This window comes from Homalodisca vitripennis, chromosome 3 (genome assembly GCF_021130785.1).
Source record: "Homalodisca vitripennis isolate AUS2020 chromosome 3, UT_GWSS_2.1, whole genome shotgun sequence".
Lineage (NCBI taxonomy): Eukaryota > Metazoa > Arthropoda > Insecta > Hemiptera > Cicadellidae > Homalodisca > Homalodisca vitripennis.
The window spans coordinates 132463923-132489518 of NC_060209.1; the positions used below are offsets into that span (position 1 = coordinate 132463923).

The window sequence follows — 25596 nt, forward strand, 5'->3', positions numbered from 1 at the left end:
CAATATAAACATTATAAAAAAGCATAAAAAGTAATTAATGTGTCAACTTATTTTTATGCTTTAATACTTTTTCATATATTTTTTAGCAAAATACACAAACCACTTTAAAAACATAATCAATTGCTCAAATGTTTCTCAATGTCCTAAATATGAATAACATAACAAGACGATTTTGCTAATAACAAATGGAAATTAGATAAACATTAACATAAGTAACAATAAATTACAATACTGAATTTAAAAACTAAATATAAAAAAATACTCATTTGAACAAAGCAAAAATGTTTAAAATAAGTTGGATAACTGATATGTTGGTAGCTTAAAAGAGATATGAATTTTCTCAAAAGTTATAACATAAACTTGTGCAATCTATTTAGATTAAAGATGGACTTAAAACAAAGGATGTGTCAAAAATTTTATATTGAAATAATTGTAAAATAATGCAATAATGCCTATCACATGTATTTGAATTTTATTTAATTCGTTTGAGTAAAAATGACAAGTTCGTGTTAGTTATAAACTATAAAAACTTTATTTAATATTGTTTTGATTTAGATTCTGCAGCTGATACATTGTAACAGTTTAAATCACATCTCAGTCAATTAATTTTATTTGCAACTTTTCTTCACCAGTTTTAAAATGTTATCAACATCAGAAGAATTTGAGGTAATAAGATTGTGAACCAAAATGAAGAACACACAGAAATTACTATACACTGTCTAATTGCTTTCAATTTTAATGTTTTATTAGCCTCCCTTGATTTTAATCTGTGTTACAATATACATTACAGTATAGTAATAATTGGCCCAAACAAACATCTGGTTCTTATAGTTTAGGCTAACTATTAGTTTTTTAACTAACTGTTATTATTTTTGAGTGAAGTTAGCTATACCGTTCTCTATTGCGATTTTTAGTGTAAAATAATTTTAGTTAATGAACAATAATAATGAATGAATTACTTAATCACAATGAAGTTGAGAAGCCTGTAGTTCCTTCTTTGAAGAAAACTAAAAATACAATTTTGAAAATAAATGTAATCAAATAATTCACAATGCTATTGTTAGATTTCAGCAAGAGATATTACATCAATAAAATACAAGGCGTGTTTTTTAAGTAAATACAATTTTTAAATTTCGCTGCTGCAGTGCTGAGGTTGTGTCCCACGCTTGTGTACTATCTATCTTCAGCTGTTAGCAAGCCACAGATATAGAAATTGTACGGCAAAAATTTATCATTTTTACATCTGTTAATGCATATTTCAAATGCCCCAAAATCCCACCGACTGTGAAGTATTTGCTGTTATTTATATTCTTGGCACTAAAGGCGTGAAAGCTGTTGAAATTCACTGTCAGTATTGAGAAGTGTGAATAAAAAACATTATTTATAAGTTACGGAATGACACTCAAAAGAGTTAGAACTTTAAAAGATGGTCAAAAGAATGGTGAAGATGAGAAATGGTGTGGACGACCCTCAATAATCATCAGCGATTTGGTGCAAAAAGTATATGATAAAATGAAAATGAACAGACAATTGCTAGAAACAATTTGATAGTCTCCCAAACAGCCCCAATTTAGCCCAGTGACTAACACTTGTTTTTTCATCAGAAGAAGTATATTGAAGGTCAGTGCCGCAATGATGACAAAAGCGTCAAACTGTTCGTGTTGCAGTTGCTATTAAATCAGGTGGCAAACTTTTAAGATGATAGTACACAAAAGGTTGTTTTTAGATATGATAAGTGCCTTACTATTGACGTCAATTATGTAGAAAAGTGGATAAAAATGTGGGCTTTCATGTAAAATTGTTATAGAAAGATAAATCAATTTCTTTTATATACCAAAACAGTACTTATTTTACATAAACCTGCCTTATATATTTTGGAAAATAAATAACAATATTCTTTTTAAAACTAACAAAAAATAACATCTACATGAAGTAAATGTAAGTACAATTATTACAGCTAAAAACTATTTATGTATTTACATTTATTATTATTAAAAAATCCAATAAAATAAATAAGCATTTTTGGTTGACATAGAAACAAAATGTTAAGAACTTAGCATTTAACATGATTATTTGTTTTTAATCACTTTTTACACAAGCTTACAATTTAAAATAATCTACCTACATTTGTTATTTTCATATGATGTTAACCTTTAGGATTTTATGACGTATTTGAAGTAATAAAACTTTTTTTTATACTTGTTTAGATTATTGTGGATTTAGTCAGATGATACTTACTGGATGTATACATTTTAAATAACAATTTATTTCACAATAAATACATTTAAAATTGTGGTCTGTTGATGTTTATACTGATATAAAGTAGGCTATTAGAAACAAATAACGAATTTAATGTGTTGAATGAGTGTTATTTAATGTGTTATTCTACAAGAATAATCTCAAGTTATTCTAAGAAAATACTGAAAGATATTTTCTAAATATATTACTAACATTTTATAATGTTATATATCGTACAAAAGATAACTTGTTACTGTATGACAGAACTAGCATATTTTTAAAATTCTCCTTTATCAATTTGTCTGTTAAACTGCAGCTGGAATTTAAAAATGGTCGCAGAACTCAAAAGGTCAACCAGTTACAATAGAAATATTTACTATTTAAACTTTCAATCCTTAAATTTTTTTAAATAAAATAATCATATTAAAGCTAGTGTATTATTGGTTCAGACAATCTTAACAGTTTAATTGAAAATACCTGATATATACAAATAGGCTTGTTGTGTTTCAATAATAACTTAAATTTACATGTTTGTTTTCTACACAAGTTATTCAGTGTGATAACCCTTTACACACAAATAATGTGCAAACAATAAGTGAAATAATCTAAATTTGTAACAATAAATAAAGTATGTACAGGTGCGATGACGACGTATGTACAATATCACAAGCTTTCGGTGGATTGTGTTGGAGCTGCCGGACTGCATGACGACCCCTAAACACTGCAAGAAAGAAACCCATTTTACACTTTATGTACCAATATGAAATGCAGAATTGCTAGTAAACTGGACACTTTTTAATAGTTGCCTACAAATGTGATTTCTAACATGATCAAAAATAAAAATCTAATGTGATCATTATCTCAATTTAATTAAAATTGTTTTTCGTACCTAGGACTGATCCTGTATTATATAATTTTCAAAATTTCTTTGTGTTAAAAAAATATATTATTTTGTTTAACTATATAATTATAACGAAAGATATTCCTTTAACTGTATATGTAACAAAACATTTCCATGAAATAGTTTACTTATTTAAACACAAAACACATAATGTATGAGTTCTTCAAATTAGTAAGTACTGAGATTATGAAATTATTAAAATGCTATTGATTGCTAAAATGGTAATTTTGTGACCTGAGAAAATGTTATTAGAATTCTAGCTGAACAAAGGTGCTACATTAATTAAAATATATGTGAAACTTATATTGTTTTTAATTAATGATGTATCTGAATTATCTACATCAAAGCCATTATAATAACTAGTACAACAGAACTGTTTTATCAGAAATTTAAATTATTTTTTCAATTACTTTAGTGTGTTTTAGTTATTTAATGAAAGTTTGGCTTGTTAGTTCAAGTAACTCTGATAACTAGAGATTAAATGACAGATAAAATTGTTTTTTTTTGGCAAGAACAGAATGTTTCCTCTAAATATGAAATAAGAATGGTAAAACAGATGTGAAATTTAAGTAAAAATAAAATTTGAATTAGTTTTACAATATTAAAAACGCATTTAAGTTTGATATAATATTCATTAGTTTAAAATTGTATTTTTATAATTTCCTTTTCAGCATCAGTAGTTGTAGTAAAAATTTAAATGTACACCATAATCCTAATATAAAATGTAACATCATTTTTTTAAATATTTTCTAAATCAGTAGTTTAAAGGAATAGTGTATATCAATAAAATTAGCAATGCAATAACAATAAAATCAGCACTGTTGTGCTGTCATGTTTTTATAAACAACAATTTTTAGATGGAATCAGATTTGAAAAAAAATAAACAACAACAATAATATTTTCAAACAGGATCAGAATCACAGAGTAAAAGTGAGAGTTATTTTCGAATTCTTAAAACATTTGTTATAATAAGTTACTTAACTTTTTTATATTATTTCAAGACAGTAACTGCAGTAAAACCATTAGAAAATTGAAGTATTAATGAGTACTAGTCATTTCATTGTATGAAATAATTTACAAACATAACATAATCTACATTAACCTAAAATTTCAAGGAGATGCACATAAAATCTACCTAATCTTTTGATAAAGAAAGATGATGAGATACCAATATTTATAATGTAATAAAAAATATTACTGTTCCCCATAAAGCATTTTATGTTGGCAGTAATTTATAATCAACCAGTACAAGTTGACTAGTATAATGATTACATAATAAATAAAATACAAAAGAAGACATCCCTTAAAAAAAATTCACAATATATGGTATTTGTAAAAGTAATGCAATAAATTTTAAATAAAGTTAAAAGATTTTTAAAGTCCCTTTATTTTTTGTATTGTAATTTCCAGATTACACAATGTGAATACAATGATGAAGTTTGGTGAAGTTAATATTGCATTCATCTAAAATTCTAAAAATATTAAATGTGCTTACATTTTCCAAGAGCTCTAAGAGACACTCCAGTACTGCTGGTCAGGGTTCTGTAAAACACACATATTGGTCAAAAATTATGTACTAATGGATAAATAAATTATAAAAATTAACAAATTGTCTACAAAAATTTAAAAATTATTTGCTGTTTTCTAGAAACATTTTTTAATTTTCATGTATTATGATATATATTTTCTTAACACTACAGAAAAGCCTTGTTATAGTGAGAGCTTCTTTGCCACTGATAATGTTTGGTGGAGTGAAGAGTTGTGTTTCAACAGGACTTGATGCCTCTAAGGTGGTTAGTGTTTGAAGTGGCAGGTGATACATCATTGGTAGTGGATGAATGGTGTCTGTGGCTCGTATTTTGTGGGGTTTGTTTCAACGTGGATGTTATTTTGCAATCATACTCCAAGATGGTGGCATCAAAATTAGAGCACTAACAAGTAATTTCTTTGGAATTTGCTGGTGTTAGTTATTCTCCCTACCTACGCAGTTTGATGATGAATAAGGAACATGATTGTCACATATTCATCAATAATTAGTGAGTAACAAAATTGAGTAATAAAACAATTTCTGAGCCAGTCATCATTGTATAAAAATTAATTTCTCCAGTTTTATTCTAAATCATGCTGTTACAAAGCAACTAAAAAAATTTTGTAAACTTATAATTTTTTTCATAAATTAGCATCAGTACATTTACAAATTTTGTTTGAAAATTGTTTTTCCTGTAACGTATCACCTACATCTGACTACATTCTCTTGAAACCAACTCTTAACTCTACCAAAACATTATTATAGGTAAACCGCTAACAAAAAAACCTTGTTGATTTGAGTTCACGCAGGGTGGGGTAAATATCCCCCCACCACCCCTCCAAGTATCCCCACCACTGCTCGGCGCTCACTCTATTTCAATCTAATAAATCAGCTGACTAATCCGGCTCAGTCGGTATCGTTCACTGCTGCGACCCCGTTCAGTTGAACCGGTCAGTACAGAGTTACTAAGCCTTACCCGCTAGAGCGTGTTTTACTGGTCATCGTGTTGACTGAACAAAATGAACTGAATGTAATGACCGAGTTGAACGAAAGGATCTGCTAGTAAAAAAGTATTCGAATAGAGGAAGAAACAGCATATCGTACAGTGAATGGTTAGATATATAACAATAAATGCATTGTTTCAGGAATCTAGTAAATGTAAATATATATTATTAATAGAAATGATTAACAAAAATTAACTGTATGTTATTATATGCATTACTAAATATTTTAAACGTTAATACTTAAGAACAATGGACTTGGTTGATTAATATGCCTTTGATTTATCATAAGATTATTCCACTACAAATGTTTCAATAAATTACTAAACATCAAACAGACACATTGCTCGTTTGAAAATAATTTTATTTTTATAAATAACACATTTTATACATTTAACCGATAAAGTTCCCACCACTTTTCTTAATACCCAGGTTGACTATAAGTTTTAACGGTTCATTGAAATAATTATTTATGCAAACTACTACTCAGAACGCCTCCTCTCAGATCGACCCAGCACATCGCACCTATATCGACCATGTGTTACCACATGGATTGGTTACTATCGTTAGATGGCGAAGAAGTATATAGACCCTGTTGTCCCTTATTATCGCTGAACTTCTAACCTCTTCCTCGCTATTTATTGTTATTCGGTCTGTCCTTCACTATAATTACCATAACTAATACTTCATACGACAGTGCAGCAAAACTAGATTTATACTCGGTTACGTATCATTATCAATGTGACTCATAAATTTGCCTGCGTGTGGTCACTGTTCTCATTGCCATCCAGCCGGATTAAAAATAAATTCTAAAACCATTTAATAATCTCAAAAATTACTAAACTACTATTTATTTACTTATAAAATCATTTGTTCTATTATTAGTTTTGAGTTCTAATATTCACGACCAGAGCCTACGCACAGGTCCTAGGCCCATGTAGGCTCATCCCGGTTATACTATTCTTCTATTTAAAATTTTAACTGAATTAAATAGAATTAATACAAGGTTAGTTTATAATGAGAAATAATTAACTACGTATAAGTACCGTATTTGTTACACTCTTGATACACGATTTCAGACATTGTATGTATTTGCATACGTTTTTTGCAAAACGTGTATATGTGTTTTATTGTACTATTTTTATTTTTATATTAATGGTTTATTAACCATTTTTCATTTCATTTTCATTTCACCTGATTTGGAAAAAAGTATCAAATTTATTCAGATTGCCAGGCCACCAAATTGAACACAACTTTCAAAGTGAACAGTCTTTTGAAAGACTCCGATTCGGATCACTCGTTCACTCTGACTGACTCGTTCGAATTGAACGGTCCAAGACCGAACGACACATCTCTACTGGCCACTGCCACTGCGTGGGCGTGGCTAACCTCACAACAAAAATGTAAACTCCCTCGTTAAGTACATCTGCTCTGGACCCATAAATGTTAGGCCTACAATAATAAAAATTAACACAAATATATGTCATTTAAAACTGGACTAGTCTTTTAATTACAATGAAAAAGTACTAACAGTAGAACGTAAATAAGAACTCAATGTGAACGGTAAAAACAATGTGTATATTTTACTTATAATATATTTGTTCAAATAAATATGGTTACTCGTGTCAATATTGGTCGAATCGTTAAAACGGCAATACCAGGGCCTTCTAATACTTCGCCGTCACTTTCAGACGTTAGATCCCTTTGTCCATCACTACCGTGCCGTCATCGTCATCGGAACTCGATGAGTCGTTGTTAACAGATATGATTAATTTATCCACTGCTTCGTCTATGACATATTCTCTCTGCCTATACGTATCTTCTATTTATAGACGTGCTCGCAACACTTCCGCCATTTCGCAACTGGGTACTCACTAAATAACTTATAGCAGAGCTCTTTCTTTTCTTTCATGCACCCAGTAAAGTGTTCTAACTCAATTGGGCTCAGATCTGCATGATAGGGCGGCAGACGAACTACAGTGTGTCCAGCATCATTAAAAAATTTATCAATGGAATATTTTTTTGTCGCAGGAGTAGATTTGACTAACACTAACAATTGAGCCTTTGTCATAGTCGGAGCGAATTCAATACCTTGCCGGGTGAGCCAGTCTTGGATGTCGGCCTTTAACGTCGCACTGCTTGGTTTTTTTGTCGTCTTCCTTGTTATGGTAGCTTGCATTGTCCATAACAACTACACTTTTTTTCAGGGAGATTTGGAATAAGACATTGATTGACCCACTTGGAAAAGTTTTGTGTAGTCCATATCATCGTGATAGTCTTGAGACACATTGATTTTCCTCCCCTTCTTATTAGGCCTACTGGTAGGCATCCATATTTTTAAGGCATTTGGAACAAACCCTGCTTCACCTCCAGCGTGAATTATTATAAGTCTTGGGCCCTTCCCAACGTCTTTCGTTATCCCAATTTCGAATTGAGACTGCCAACACTTACGGATAACGTGTGACTTGTTAATATAAGTCTCGTCTACATACACTATATTTTTCTTCTCATTTCTCAGTTTTTGAATTTTGCGTAAATAGTTTTGCGCTCGCCAGCCTGCTACATGAGTCTGTTCTATTAATATTTTTCGCTTTGGACTGAGTTGTAAGCCATTTGAATCCATATTTTTCAATAAATTTCTTAAGTATTCCTTTACCGCACTTTAGGATATTCTCTTCCGCTAACAGAGCTTTAAAGTTTAGCCAGTGTAGGAGGTATTTTTTTCAATGCCATAAAAATCATGTACTTTTCTTCTTATGACGCATTTTGTAAAATCGTCAACAAGAATTTTTTTTATTTTTTTTTACCTTTTTTGCCATTGGGAGTGCAAAAAGCCAAACTTCTTCTTGCTTGAGATCGTTTTTCCCTCAGCTGCTATTTTTTTAATTAAGGACTCAGAGACGCCAGTCGCATTGCTTGCAGCCTCGACTACGTTGTAATGTAAACCTGTACTGTTCCTTTGTGTCTTTCAAATGTTTGTAGACATTATACACAATTTCGCGAGCCTGTCCGTGAAGTGGACGACCCGAGAAACACCCCGATTTAGATGTAGAAGCCATCGACTATATGTACACGCGAGCTAAGCAACACTTGTATAGGCTTACACACAACAAAACAATTCAGATAGAGAATAGGTAAGTAACTGCAGTATAAACAATATGGCGCGAGCAAGACAAGATTTAAACAGCTGACAAGAAGATGCTCCGCCCACTCGCCACTCCCCCCCGCCGGAGGGGGGCCCCTCCTGCGCTGTGCTGCTCAAATAGTTGCTTCTGCGCAGGTTTTCTTTGTTAGCGGTTCACCTATAATAGGTAATTTTATATGTGTACAGTAACAAACCTACACGTCTGATTACACTATAACAGCTACGCTATCACAAGCTAGTAACAACAGACCTACATGTTTCTTCTCAAGAACTAAATGTGAACAAATCTGCCAGCAATTGAAAAGGAAGCAAATTTCCTGATTGGAAGATGGTTCAAACTAATTGCAGATCAAAAGTCGATTTCGTACATGTTCAACCAAAAGCATAATGGCAAAGTAAAGAAGAAATCCTAGTCACAAATGGAGTTAGCAACATACTCTTATGATATTGTCTACTATTGTCTTAAAGAAAATGTTGTAGCAGATGATTTTCTCCCACGTTTTCCTTTTCTCTTTCAACTTGGGAATCTTAAAAACTTTATCAGATGCACGCATATATTGGACATCCGGGTATTGTGCAAATGTTTCACTTCTTGAAAAGCAAGAATCTTCCCTAATCTATAGAGGATGTGCGTACGATGACTACTACGTGATCCATATGCATAGAAATGAAGCCAAGATTCTATCCCAAACCTACAACTACATTAGTTAACGCTCTAGCTGCTTTTGAGAGACTAAATATTGATACAATAGCTCATTGTTGTATTTTGAACATCTGCTATAAAATTTGTTTGGATGCAATACATGTTTTACTGATTGTTCATTAAGTTTTGTTTAATTTGTTTGATTATAAGCAAATATAATTAATTATACATCGGTTTTGTTGGTAATTTAATCTTATTATTACATATTTTAACGCTTTAACTTACTTGATTTATTAGATAATTTACTGGATAAAATCAACATCAGTTATTAATTTCAACTTTTAAATGTAACAATCAGTTGAAAATTTATGTAAGACAAAATTCTAATTGATGTTATTAAATGAACTAACAACACATGTTTAATGCTCTTCACTCATAATGTTCATTATTTTATTTATATTAAGCTTATTTAGTATATTAATTAAATGCATATAAAGAAAATATATTTTTTCAAAACTTAAGAAGTAGTTTTATTCCTTTGAAACATTTTAGTAGGCAATTGCTTAATGTTTATAATAATGGTAAATATTATCATGGAATTTCCAATTCCAACATTTGGTCCTTCCGTCAATTTACAACCTAGATCAAATTGGAAAGTAATTTACTAAGTATCCATATTGTGTAAAAAAGTAGTAAGTTAGACAATTTTACTGAAGACAGTAATAATTATGGTTTTATTTTAGCCAATACAAACCTCGATAATGAGTTGGGCACCCAAGGCTGTATGATCCAGGGTTGCCATGGAGATGCCCTGTAGTCGACCCTGGAACTGGTGTTGCCTGAAACATCATTCTGAGTTATTATCTATTCTTTACAAAAATATACCATTACAACAAGTATATGCTAAGCTCCTCAATTCAGGGTATGTCTCAAAACACCTGATGAGATATACGTTATACTGAGCATATTTACCATATCTTATGTTTTAATTGGTATGAAACTTACATGGCATTATTCTGTTCATTCTTCTTTTTAACGGAGCCAGAATGGAACCTTCCACCTTCACCTCGTATCCTGTTCATGGCGTGTTTATGGCGAGACTCGTGCAAGTATTTCTGAACACAATCACAATTAAATAATGGTAACAAAACTTTGGTACACGAATGTTTACATTTGCAACTGTGAAACACACAGCTGGAAACAAAGATTGTATATGATTTTTAATGTTTAAGAACAATAAATTGTCTTTATCTACAAAAAGTATTTTAAAATTAAAAACTGAGGTGACAGAGTCTGTTTTATATTGTTTGGCTCAGGTAAAAGATTTTGGTAACAATTGTGTGGCAATTTATGTTTTGGTACATAAACTTTTAATATAAAAAAAAAACGATCATAATCTAAAACATTGTTAATCATAGGCATGTATTTAAACTATTTTTACGAGTCAGGTGTTACATTATAGTATGTTTTTGTCAACATTATGGTAAATGTTTCACAACTTTTACTTGTATTGTTCTTCCATATACAACTACTGAATTAAATCTTTGACTGTATACATGTTTAATTGAGTGTTGTAATATAATTAGATTGCTAAGTTTATAATTAACGTTGCCTTAGTTTAAAATAAGCTTTTTTAGAATTACAAATGAATAATTCATTAGATTTCAAGAAATGAAACATCTTGTTAAAAAAAAGAAACAGGCTGTGGTCTACCACAACAGGAACCATACAGTTACGTTCTAACTGCCCTTCAGCCACTCATGTTGATTTTAGTCAAGAGATTGTTGTGGTTTCAGGTGGTTAAGATTGCCTTCATACCACCATGAAGGCATGTCTGTTTATGATAACTTTTTAACTATTTCACAGAACTTTGCGATATGCACTAGTACTGTAAAATGTAATTAAACTGAAAAGCAACCGAGAATGCAGTAACAGATGCCATGGATATGTTTGATTATGGCTCTGTAGGAGACGCAGAACTGATGAGCAGGTGGTTGGAGTTAGACAAAGGGCACTCGCCTCCCCCTACCGCAAAGTGAAGGTTGTTTAAAAATACTTCCATGACAACCGTGATAAGCACTGAGCGTGCACAGGGCATTTCAAAGGCCTTTTGTGAACTAAACAATTCTCAAAGAGACATAATCTATAATATCAGATATAACTGTATTTGGGGTTTTGGTCAAAGTACACCATTCTAATGTATCCGTCTACGGCATGGGAAGGATAAACCCTTAAAGGGTCATATAGTTGCTGCCGCCCTTGGATTAGAGTTCACTATTTATCCAAAAATGAAAACTATATTTTCTCGATTATTTTATTCTCTTTTTCTATGTAACAAAAAAAAAATATTTATATGAATTTAATAGCTTTTTATTCTTTTATTTGAATACAAATCTTTTATTCCCATCACAAAGCATATACGCAATTGCAGCATTAAGCGGTACTACCAAACTATATTCTGTGACACAAACACCGGCCTAGCATCGATCGATAAGCACAGAGTATCACATTGTATGCAGCACATCTGTAAACTATTGAAAGGTACTTCCAGCCACCACAAAACATATACGCAATTGCAGCATTAAGCGGTACTACCAAACTATATTCTGTGACACAAACACCGGCCTAGCATCGATCGATAAGCACAGAGTATCACATTGTATGCAGCACATCTGTAAACTATTGAAAGGTACTTCCAGCCACCACAAAACATATACGCAATTGCAGCATTAAGCGGTACTACCAAACTATATTCTGTGACACAAACACCGGCCTAGCATCGATCGATAAGCACAGAGTATCACATTGTATGCAGCACATCTGTAAACTATTGAAAGGTACTTCCAGCCACCACAAAACATATACGCAATTGCAGCATTAAGCGGTACTACCAAACTATATTCTGTGACACAAACACCGGCCTAGCATCGATCGATAAGCACAGAGTATCACATTGTATGCAGCACATCTGTAAACTATTGAAAGGTACTTCCAGCCACCACAAAGCATATACGCAATTGCAGCATTAAGCGGTACTACCAAACTATATTCTGTGACACAAACACCGGCCTAGCATCGATCGATAAGCACAGAGTATCACATTGTATGCAGCACATCTGTAAACTATTGAAAGGTACTTCCAGCCACCACAAAACAAGGTAAACGATTTTATGCCCATCACAAAGCATATACGCAATTGCAGCATTAAGCGGTACTACCAAACTATATTCTGTGACACAAACACCGGCCTAGCATCGATCGATAAGCACAGAGTATCACATTGTATGCAGCACATCTGTAAACTATTGAAAGGTACTTCCAGCCACCACAAAACAAGGTAAACGATTTTATGCCCATCACAAAGCATATACGCAATTGCAGCATTAAGCGGTACTACCAAACTATATTCTGTGACACAAACACCGGCCTAGCATCGATCGATAAGCACAGAGTATCACATTGTATGCAGCACATCTGTAAACTATTGAAAGGTACTTCCAGCCACCACAAAACAAGGTAAACGATTTTATGCCCATATACATGCTTACCAATAAAATATAATCAAATTTAACATAAACGTTAAAAGACTTCAATTGCATTTATAAATGGATAATTGTATTATTCCAATATAATTTGATTATGTGGTGTTTATCACTATAATAAACAGATTATTATCTTACTTTGAGTTTTTCAAACATGTTTATGAATATAAATAATCTATATTAATAAAATCAACTTTTCAATTACCCCTTATAGTGCCATGCTGAAATGGGCTAATTTTCTTTTAGTGCACATTTATTGAAAAACATCCATAGGTTAATTTTTTCAAACGCCTTATTTTTTTATATTTGCAACCTTTATCAAAAGTTAGAAAAAAAAAATTTTTCTTGTCAAATTTCTGGGTCAGAACAGCTATACTTTATTTTATCGTTAGAACTTTTGCTTGCGTTTTTTTAAATGTTACGTTTAAATTATATTTGTTTTTTTTTGTGTCTTCGCTGTATGAAAAGTAGAAAAAAGTAAAATAAAATTTTAATTTAATCAGTTTTATTACAAATATATTGTAATATATAGAACATAAATGTATAAAATCAATTACATTGTTTTCAAGGGAAGGGCACACTGGTTGGAGTAAGACTAGGGCCATGCATATAAGCGTCACAGGCGCTGTGCGTGACCTTCAGTCGCCCCGCTTCCTGTTATAAATAGATGCATCTGTACCCAAAGACATCCAACCTGAGAATTCATCTACATTTTACATTCTGTAAAGGTACCAAGCGCGGAATAACACAATATAACTGCACTCCGGGTAACCATGAAGACGCAAAAAAATAAAATATAGCCAGAATGCGTGTAAGCGCCAAACGCGTTAACGGCAAAAGTCTTGAGATTGCGTATACGCGTCAATGGCGTTTGTTGGTTAACATTATTTCTAAAAGAATCACCAGTTTGAGTCCCGTCAAAAATATAACAAACTTTATTCAACCAAGCTCAACTCTGCAAGCAGTTTTTGCCAATAATAATACATATTGCCATTTATTTACTCGAAGCTCACTAATAATAGTGTATGACTCATAAGAATAACAGAATTTCAGATACTTGGCATACTTATTTGGTAGCATATAATTAAAGCAAATTTTCACCTTGTTATACTTTGAAACCTTTACCATGGCAGGCTGTGATTAAAAATTAGAATGCTTTATTGGGGAAATAGGGTCATATGCCTAACATACCTGTCTGTTCTTGGGTATCTTGCCCTCAGCTTCCAGTTTTGCCCGAGCCTGACGCCTCTTGAGTATCCTTTTGTACTGCTTGGCGTTAACATATAGTGGCTCCTCCTCCAGGAACTCTGTCCCAGGCAGGGGGATGCGCTGAAACTGCCCACCTCGGTCTCCAACCTGCTAGAGACAGAAACAAGTAGTGAGGACGGAGAAAGTATGGTTGTACAGGATTAGAAAAGATTTCAAGTGCTATTATCCACATCTGACTAAAACCGCTTTCTTTCCTTCTGTTAAAACCTTCACTGCTGGTCCATTCATGAGTGAAGATAACTATTTGAATAAGACAACAAGCTCATTAGGGCGTCACAATGCTTCAAAATGTTTTTGAATTTATATACATGCTTCTTTTCTTTGTTGGAGTAAGTCTTTTTGACGTTCAAAATTATTGTGAACCTATCAGGATTTTCTTTTTAATTTTCATCTTAGTTATGAATTTAAGTACTATATTATCCAATATTACCTAACAGAGAAAAATCCCTGTTGTATGATTTATTTTACTATATTTTTCCAACTTGAAAATAAATCAACAATAAAAGGCAATTTATGATATAACTTTCAGAAATATAATGGGCTCAAAATGTTAATAGAATGAACTAGTTTATCTCTACTCTGTTACTTATAAAAGCAGGACAAGTATACCTGTTTTATTTGTATATGCTCTAACTTTATGTAATTCTCTTGTGTTGACTGACCATTAGCAAGTTCTGTTGGTTCTGTTGCGCCTGGGGGCTGGTGTTAATAATGGTGTTGCTCGGAGCTGCAGGTGGGCTGGCCACCGGAGCGGCTTGGACAGGCGCTGCTGGACTTGTTAACTGCATGATGTTCCCGTTAACATTGATCACTGTTGACACATTGTTTACTGTCAGTTGAATAACTTGGTGGTACCAATCATCTCTTAGTAAGCACATGATAATGCTGTGACCAATACTTACGTGTAGGTTGTGGCTGCTGCACGGCACTTTCCACAGCTGGCTGGTATATGAATGTCTGTCCGTCTGGAGTCTGGATGATGTGAGCCTGCTGAGGTTGCTGGATCACTATTTGGCCAGGAGAGTTCTATACAATAAAAAACTAATAAGTCTCCCTATTCATTATAATAATGTTTAGTGAATACAAAATTTGTTCAGTCGACGAATTTTATAAATATAATGAAGTTTGGTCTGGAATACATGAACACATCACAACTTAGTAATGTTAATCAACTCTTCCTTTTCTACAAATATAATGAGACTTGGTAGACACACAAATTGCTGGATATAGATAAATGTTTTGTTCAAACGAAACCTCCATTCCAGCAAAAAAATTTTACTACTGTATTTTAAAGGCATAAAATTTAATTGGAAATACTTAAAACTAAATGTACATTCAGAAGTTGCAGACCTAAGCCAACTTTTTCTATTTTCTGTTGAATTTGCTTGTGTGTTAAACCTTGGTATGTTTAATTAAACGTACATAAATTTTTACAATTTTGTCTCACCCACATAATACAATTTTGGGTTTGGTCACGTTAATTCATAGCTCTTTAAGATAACTTTCATGAACACATAAAAGGCAGAACTTTTGATCATTCTTTGCAAAAAAATATCTGCCATCCTACCCTATAGCCCTTTAAGCTCATATAACAAAGACTGCAAATTCACACTAACTGTATGGTATACACTTTTTCATTAAATTATCACTGTCTGCTAGAACTGTGCCTATAAGTATCTTTAGAACTAGAATGTACAACTGGTTACTTAAAAATTATTTTACAAAATCTAATATTATGAATTTAGAGTAATTTTATCTTACATTTCAACCCGTATTACATTTAAGAAAACATAAGAGTAAGCCAAATCTATTAAATACTTTTTGAGTTATATTGCTTTTAAAATCATTGTTTTATCAGATGTAATCTTTTGTCCTAGTAAAATTTATATTTGATTTTTTCCAGCCTATACAACAGATTCAAGTTAAAAAACATTTATTAACTCTATGCCCTCGAAGGCAGTATTTATAATGCCAGTATTTATAACTGGCACCGCCATTTTGTCGGAAGCGCGGATTAATTTTTGCCATAATGTTGTCTCAGCTTGTATGTTCAGCAGTACTGGCCAAGATATAATACGTCCATAGCTCGTAAGGCTAACACCACTGGCCACTAAACATAGTAGGCTAGTTATTTTCTAACATTCTCTTAATAATTGGTGAGAGCTGAAACCTATCGAGCAGCTTTACTTTAGTCATTTTTAAGTAAAGCAGTAAATTTTAAATTAGCCTATAATTCTTCTCTAAACATTGACTGTGTGAATAAGACGAATGACACGTAGTGGGCCTATACACCGAAGTGATAAAAACCTAGAAAATTTAACCAGAAGACGTGTGCTAATTATTCTTGACTACACAAAGGGGTATGTATTTAAAAAAGTATTATTCCGTAAAAAAATGTATGCTGAGAAAAATGTAAATTGGTTAATGTCCGAGTGTAACATAACTGTAAAAGCCTAGTTTATAAAATTGTATTACATATCTTTTTTAACAATATACGTATATATGAGTTAAATATCCCAAATGTATGTTTATCTTTGCATTAGACAGATTCATTCAAAATAAATTTTAAATTATTTTTCCTTTCTTCTTTAAACATTTTAAATTACTATCCAAATAACTGCGAGAATATTGAAAAATAATTTTGATCTAAGGAGGCAAACAACAAATATGACTGCCAAGCTGTCAAGGAAAGTAGCGCGCCCCTCTGTACTGGCCATATGAGTTGCAAGGACAAACTACGGCAAAACCTACACGAGCTGTCTGCAACCTTGGTGTGGCTAGTGTTGCTGGACTTTCGAGCACAAAGGGTTAATAAAAAATTTATTATTTTTAGTAAAAAATTGGTACTTTGGGATTATACCGACCACACCAGTATGAAGAACACAAAAATAGAAATTTATAGAAACAAACATGATAGAACGAAAAAACAACTCTTCAATTACAAAATTACAAACTTACAAGCATTTCCAGGTATTGTGATCGGTATTGTTGTCGCTGTTATCTTATCTTTCTCGAGAATCCTGATTACGGCAGGCCGCGCGGCATCACGTGATTTGCACGGTACATAATTGCCTTTCCATTTCAATTCAATTTATATTTCTGATTAGCCCCTCTAGAATTTGATATTTTACTGATAGGTACTATCTCGAGGGATGTTTTTCTTTCGTTGACATCAGCGCGGGGCAGCACCGAAGGTGCTGTCGAAGCCCGCGCTGATGGCCGGAGGCACTCGCATTTTGGGTGGCGGAATGTGATCAAGAATAAAAACAAGTTTTGAGTGTTTTTTTAATAAAGAGTTTAGTTTGGTAAATGTTTGTTTTTGTTAAATTTTTGTGTTTGGAGAAATGTAGAGGTAAAACACGAAAGTACAACAAAGCGATGCACCAGCTGAACGGGCGGCGAGGCTCTGCAATCACGTTATCTACTAGACGCTCGACTTTGACCTCTGTCTGAGGATGGGGAGGGGTTTGCGATAAGACAATTCCTGTTTTATACTGACGAAATAGTCTTCTACGCTAATCTAGTAATCAGTAGAAGCAAAATGTTAAATAACGATTCATGTCTGGGTGTGGTCGGTATAATCCCAAAGTACCAAAAAAATTTCCTTAAGTACTTTATATGTTACTTTTAAATTGAGACAGACCTAAAGCATAGTTTAATATCAAGTAGGTTTTATAAAATAAGCATTAGTAAAAAGTTTTTCAAAATGATTAACATGTTTTGTATACGAGTAACATTGACATATGTAAAGTAATAAAATACGGTAATCTAAGCTTATTACATACTGGCAGTGTAGGGACAGGTACTACTTGCAGCTGTTGAAGGCCTTGGCCACTCTGTATCTGTATAGTCTGCCCAGCTGCTGGCACAGAGTGTACCACTATGGGCTGTCCACTAGCCCCCTGGATAACCTGGTGGCCTCCCTGGTTTACTTGGAACACCTGTCATAAAATATTCAACTTATTAAGACCATTATTAAGAACATTGTTATATTATTCCATAGTACAAATTACAGTAGTTTCCTTTTTGCCTGGCCTCAATTAGTTTTGCCACCTTCAAGGGTTCACAGCCCTGATGACTACACTTACCACCAATGTGTAACACACATTTATGCATTAACTCATAGGCTGTTTTTGCAAAATTAAAATTGCATTAATGAGCATTTTGGTCAAATTTCTCACCTGGATTACAAGAAAAATTTCAGAAACGTACATATAAGTTTACATAGTAACTTTTAGACTCGTAACAATACAAGCTTGAAACATTTCATACTCAGCAAGCAGACTATATTGGATAATGTTTTCATAAAATCAAACAGCATCATGATACTTACCTAAACTTAACATTTAAAAGTAATTAAACAGAATTTAAGGAGTGTAATTCCAATAGGAGTTACTTAAATTTTTATTTGTTGGCACTGTATTACACAGATCATGTTATCATTTATTTTATTTTATTTATCGACCTGATAATGTTTTATAAATCTTAACGAATCTAAATTTTTAATGCCAAGTAGTCCACTAAAGTTGATTCATTCACAGACTGCATGATAAAGTTCAGTCTCGGAGAATTCAAATGGGCAAGGCCAGGAGACAGACGATCACCGGACAAGAGAACTGTTCTATAAACATCTGCCAGTGTTTAGTAACATTGAAGTTTGACATTCATCACTGCATCACGGACACATCTGTTTTAGTAGAAGTTTCACTGCCTTGCACAATTGTGATTAGGCTGCTAATAGTGAGTGAAGTGAATTGTAATGACTGTTGTGTGTTACATGTTATTACCCTTGCCATTAAGGTTACATTAAGGAGTAGGGAAATTTGGTAGTGATTTCAAAGTGTAAAACCAAATGAAGATACTTATTATATGTTGTGTTGCTGAATAAATACACTCTGTAATGTAACATATATTATTAGAATTATTACATTACAAGTTTAAAAACAGTGCAATATGACGAGTTGACCACAAAACATCGACAGAACTAGGCCCCTATGTCATCCAAATATCTCGTCAGCAGTTCACATTAGAAACAACTTATGTACCTTATTAATTATTAATGTACCAGTATCTTAGACCTACCTGGACTTGCTGTGGGGCAGCCGAAGCTGGGACAGTTTGCATGACTGTCATCTGCTGCCCATCCGCAGTTGAGATCTGTTGCTCCATGATTCTCCAAAATCAGTACTAAAACAATATATGATGTTATAGAAAACAAACAAATTATAAGAGAAATTTAAACACATTAATAGCTTGTTTAAATACTATGCTACGCTAATACTGAAATATATCAACATGTGAGCCATCCAAGAGATGTAGAAATATGAAATATTCACTCAATAGTTTTAATACATGAACTTTGTCTATCAAGTGAATGTTTTGTTAGCTTATAATAAAAATCTAAAAATGGTCAGCATACACACAATTGATGTTTTATTAGTCCGTTAATTACAAACATTGTTATTGTTTGACAACAATTTACGACTGAGGAACTGACAACGGATGAACTTGATAATTTAATAAATGGTTGTAAAATGAAAATCTCTAACAATATTTTAAAAGAAACAAAAAAGGGTAGGTTATTTAGGTATTGGACTATTGTCTTAAGACTATCCATCGGCCTCTATCTTTTTTTAATCCCTCTTTTTTTAACCAGGACCTATAAAAATTATATTATTACAAAGAACAGGTTTTATTTAACTTACTGTGAAACTTACATATTATGATGGTCAGTTCTTGCTTTCTACCTCCCAAAAGTAAGCGATGTCAGCAAGAAGGGGGTCGCTCAGTCCCTATATACTATTTGTTACTAGGCTATCCATTTAATGAGTGCTCACGTGATCTGAGCTTGAACTTAGATGTTGAGTGCTCACGTGATCTGAGCTTGAATTTAGATGTTATCTTAAGGGATGTTTTCCCTTTTTTCACCAGAAGTGCGAGGTGGCATGAAAGCCCGCACTGATGGCCACATAATGTTTACAGTAAGCCAAATAAAGTCTATTCTTTCTAAAAATCTAGTTTTTTTAGGTTGCAGGTATGAAAACTGTACCTAAAATAGTGACCAGCTAATACTAAAGTACCCAAAAAAGTAACAGTTAATCTATTGAAGTAATCAAGGCTTGTATCATTTTTTTGTAAGAGAAGCACGATTTGAGCTGTAGAAGATATAAAAATAAAGAAGTGTTTTTAATTATAATTGGCAGGGAACAGCGACACAGTGTTATGTAAGATGTACTTCATAATATAGTATAATAACATGACTTTCAATAATTTTTGGCTTATCAAAATCATCTATTAAAATATATTTTATATTTAAATTTAAGTAACCATGTCATTGAAACTGATTAAATTTATAAGGTTTATATTTGTTTATATACAAGACATAAAATACAAGTTTCTTATTCTACTGAAAGAAGACTATTAAAAATTTAAAAATGGGATTAAAAGTAAATTTGGCAAAAAACTATTAATTCATAAAATGCATAACTTAATCTTGTATTTCTATATTGTTTATGTAACTTATATAAATTATAATGGAGTTAGCTGTGAGTGAATGTATATACTCTATATCACTATCTGCTTTTTAAAAACTTTATTATTGTTGTTCAAAAAGGCTCCAGCAGCTTATTAGCTTATAAAAAAAATATATAGAGCATTGGAACTCATTTTCAATTTTAATAGAAATAATTTTAGAAAAATAAACTGCCTTCTTGATGAGATATTTATCGAAATTATTGAATTCTGTTATTTAACCTTATTTTTTTTCTTTATAGGAATGCCAAAAGAATAGCCTCAAACAAGGAGATCAAATTTCTTTTCTAATTTTTTTACTACACCAACGGAAACTCAAAATTCTGCTGACCTTATTACTCATTTATCAGGTATCTCAACTCTGTTGTGATTTTTTCCAGGTGTCAACCACCTTTGACACAAATTGTTTCCATTTTAAGGTATAACACTAATTACTCACCTAATGTAATACTAAAATAAATTATTTGAAATACAATGAAAACTAATAACTTACATTAGGCTATTAATAACAAAATTATACATCAGGCAAACTTAATCAGGCTGTTTACGAGAAGTGCAGAAAATCCAAACTAGCAACAAGTCCTCCTGGTGTTTGTTTCCATATAGCTTTTTACATTTCTTTCATACCTTATTCCTTGTCAACAACTTGGAAAGTATTTACTTTAGTCAAATTATCCAAAACCACTTTAAAAATATCTTATTAATATAGTATTTTGTCCAGAAAGAATATTTAGGTGGTCACAAACCATGTAATACACAAAAATTAATAATCTTTGAAATTTAGGTTATATCCAAAATAGTCTTTTGATCTACATGACAGGAGGTAAATTAGTATTTCCAGGTAGGGGGCAGATACGGGGTCTTACGTGATATATACGGGGGTGTCTACGAGAAGGGGATAATAGAATTATCAATACATATTTTTGTTTGGCACAACCTATCTTATTTGCACATCTTGTTGAAATATTTTTCCCCGTTTTCTGATTGTTCATATTTTGCTGTATAGGATAGTTAATTTATAGAAGAAAACATTATGGACAATTAAGCATTAAGCAATTGTGGTAAGTTCATTATGTCTGTTGCTTTCTATTTCAATAATAGTGATACTTTGTCTTGTTAAAATTTGTGTAGTGGGTATGAATTTGTTTTTTTTTCTGACTGCGTGAGGATGAAAAGAAAAGATATTGCTTAGTTTTCAGTTGTTAAGGAAAATTTATGTAATTGAGCAATATAGTAACTATGGTTGCAATTGTTCTCTAACTGTGTAGAATAATATGGTTGGGTGAATTTGTAATATTTATGGATCTCTCATGCATTTGTAATCAGACATATAGAATGTTTATATTTTACTGAACGAGACTACCTTGAGGACTGTTTTTCATTTATTGTCAACAACTCTTTAGGTTATGCCAAATACTCTCAACAACACTACTATTGTTTTTAGTAGATATTGAGGTTATGTGTGGGTTAAGCATAATCATATTTGATGGCCACCATGACAAATCGAATTATAAGTGAACCACATTATAGCCGTGAGTAAAGTAGGTGATCACCACAATCGAATCCGAGTAATAAATTATCGATTAGAAATACCTAAACTATCGAATACAAAAACATTCTAATCATAGTTATTTAGACTTCCATCTCTTTTTAATGTATTGAATAACAATATTGTTCCAAACTAATTTAAACAAAGTAAAATAATATGGATTATATTTTAATAATGGCCCCCAAGTGCAATCAATGGTAATGTATGTCTATTATTAGTGTAACACGCTGTCAGACACGTTTTCCTACAAAATACTAAAAAGTAACTAAATATTAGGGTAGGGTACGATAAGCGGACATGGTTTTTATATCGAAATTGGCAACCGATATTACTTAATCATAACCATTGATATAATCAATTATCTAATTATTTTGAACTATTAACTTAAATAATCTATATCAATAGCTGTAAACACTTTCAAATAATACACGTACAGTAATATTTCAGTTTTACATAAGTAATTTTGATTATTAAAAATGGCAGTCAATTTTAGAAAACTACACGACATTGTTTTGAAAGATGATAAGAAATGTTTTTCGTGGCTTCAACATGTTGGACTCGTACCGAAAAACCCATTACGTGAAATTTGTGGGAAAGAAACTCACTGTAAATATTAACTTCAATTTTAATTTAAAACATATGATTGTTATTGAGGACTATATATATTTTTATCGATTGATAGTCTAGGATTTGAGATGCGAATATTGGGTATCGATGATTATATTCTTCGATATAAAAATCCGGGTCTGCTTATCGTACTCTACCTAGTGTACAATTGTACACTATTTGTTTGTTATATTTTACAAATACACATGGACTAGATAGTTCCTTATTCATCATTAAGTTAAGTTATTACTTTTTTTATGTAGGCTATAAAAACAGCTGAACTAAACTGTAATTTGAAATACCTAGACTATAATGTAATTGGATCATTTTGGTTTTGGTAGTTTAGTTAATCATGAATATCGATGATTTGGTTGCAGTGGTGGTCACTTACTATAATGCAGCCCAAATTACAGTATAACTCAGCTGTTTTATATCTAATGATACAAATAGTGTAGTATTTAGTTACTATTTACTATCTTGTAGGATAAACATGTCTGACAACTTGGTATACAAATAACATACGTACATCGCCACTGTACTTATAGAGAAAACTCAAATATACAAATTATTTTACTTGGTTTGAATTAATTTGAAACATTGCTACTCGATAGATGATTTGTTACCCTGATTTGGTTGTACTGGTTACCCCCTAGTATACTGAAACCATAATTTGGTTCACTGATTCGATTGTCTTGGTGGCTGCTTATTATACTGCAGCTGTAATTTGAAATACTTAGGTTATAACTATTGGTTCAACATTTTAGTTTCACTGGTTTAGATAATCATTTTATTTATGATACTAATACTCTATCAAGGTAAAGTAGAATTTAACACAAAACCATCTGATAGGTATTAAACTTAGTATGAAATTTATATTACAATTAGGATAACCAAAAAAAATTAAATTATAGAAAGGCCTACTTAGCAGGTTTAAATCTCATTATTTTAAGACCTTTAATACACAATAATAAGGGGACAGATTTAATTGTAGATATATGTTTATTACTGGAATTGGTAGAAAGATTATACTACTCAAGTATTCAAGGCCTTGGGTAAATGGATTGCTGCGCTGGCACATACCACTTACTACTCCAAGTACACGTCATTCTCAAGTTCATACATAAAATTCAACTATTTATAAAAGGTTCACCTAAACGTTATAATATATCTAATACAAGTTTAATTATGTGTAAACACAAAATTTAATCATACCTAGGGTACGTTGGGAAGGCATTTTGTAAAAATGCCAACACAATTATACCACTGCACAAAATGGCCTCTACTGATCTTACTGCCTACTCCAAGTTAAAATTCCTTTGAAGGTATGAAAACATCCAAATTTCTACAGATAGCAATCAAACTTTGCGGGCAAGAAACAAAATAATGAACCTAGAGGTTGTTTTACAATTTGTGGACTTACATTGGATATTTTCGACTGCAGTATTCCCAATGATTGGTCGGAAATTGTATCACCAATGAAAGGCGAATCACCAGCTCTCGGTATTGGCCTCTCTCCGCTGCCCAGTCCCGTCAATGTAGCGACGCGCCAAGGCGGTCGATGTCCTTCTCTACTCTCGCACAGGGAGCTAAATTCTTCATCAGCCATGACAGAAATTGGTGGGGATAGTTAATTAAAAAAGGACTGTGATTGAGGCTACGAAAATTTTAATCACTTGAGTTAATTTTTATCTATAAAAAATATAACTTGATTTTCTTTTATAGAAAATATAACAATATCGAAAAATCGACAAGAATAATTTTTCCTCTTACATTGTTATGCCTTAAGTAAATAATTCCAGTACCGTAATAATAATTTTATAAAGCCTAACCAGTCCCAAAGTGTAGCAATACTAATTAAGTCACCTTTAGAAGAGAGTTTCATAAATAAGTATTTGAAGAGAGAGTAGTCTACATTTTAAACATTTATCGTTATAATTGTTTAATTAAACACAAATAAACGATTTTATCCATTAAATAGGAACAAACCAATTATTAACGTTAACAGTTGTATATAGATATGCATTTACCTTCACAATGCGTTCTACAATGCATAATAAGTAGTATTTTAATGTTAGTTTTGTTGTTAGCTGAATTGTGCAAAAACATTTGGATTGGGGGGGGGGGAAATGCAATTAAAAAGAAATTGCCTTTAAAAGTGAAATCTCTCAGTAATTAGGTCTAACTCTTTTTATTACTCATAGGATCGTCTCAACAAGTAGGCTACAAACTTTGCATTGTTACTCATAGCTCTCCAACCATTATGATAGTTTCTTTTCGTCTTTGTCAACAATAATAATATATGTAGTCTATTAATGCCCTTTCAACAATTTGGTTTTCAGTCAGTAACATGATAAAGAGTGTCACAGTAGTGTATTCTTTTTGTGACATTCTATATGTTTGTTAAACTAATTTGACTCAAAATCGAATGTCTACTTTATCACGCCATCGCTCAATTTCTGTAACATCATAGTCTACTTTATAAGACCTGGAAATTTCTTTAGAGCGCGAGTAATCATAACATTGGTATAACTAATAAATTTAAGATTACTTCCTGTATCCGAATAATTTACTGGTATAAACTACGCGTGTTTTATCAGATATTATAAAACAAGTAAGTAATTTCCGTATGCGATTCCTTACTTT

General features: G+C 32.1%; 1 protein-coding gene across 3 annotated transcripts; it reads right to left on the minus strand.

The window, feature by feature from the left end:
- LOC124357524 (nuclear transcription factor Y subunit alpha) lies at positions 1 to 24587 on the minus strand. 3 transcript variants are annotated; one of them, XM_046809405.1, is made up of 10 exons: positions 24374 to 24587; positions 19350 to 19454; positions 18053 to 18208; positions 15170 to 15293; positions 14930 to 15078; positions 14190 to 14354; positions 10462 to 10571; positions 10211 to 10295; positions 4635 to 4681; positions 1 to 2959 (listed from the first exon to the last, which is right to left on the minus strand). In XM_046809405.1, the coding sequence occupies exons 2-9, from the start codon at positions 19434 to 19436 to the stop codon at positions 4649 to 4651; spliced, it is 909 nt and encodes a 302-aa protein (XP_046665361.1). In that variant the 5' UTR covers positions 19437 to 19454; positions 24374 to 24587; the 3' UTR covers positions 1 to 2959; positions 4635 to 4648. The 3 variants fall into 3 exon arrangements, with proteins under 3 accessions (XP_046665361.1, XP_046665359.1, XP_046665360.1); XM_046809403.1 differs by having other exon boundaries at positions 14190 to 14357; positions 24374 to 24586; XM_046809404.1 differs by lacking the exon at positions 24374 to 24587 and adding an exon at positions 24166 to 24364 and having other exon boundaries at positions 14190 to 14357.
- Positions 24588 to 25596: the final 1009 nt, after the last annotated feature.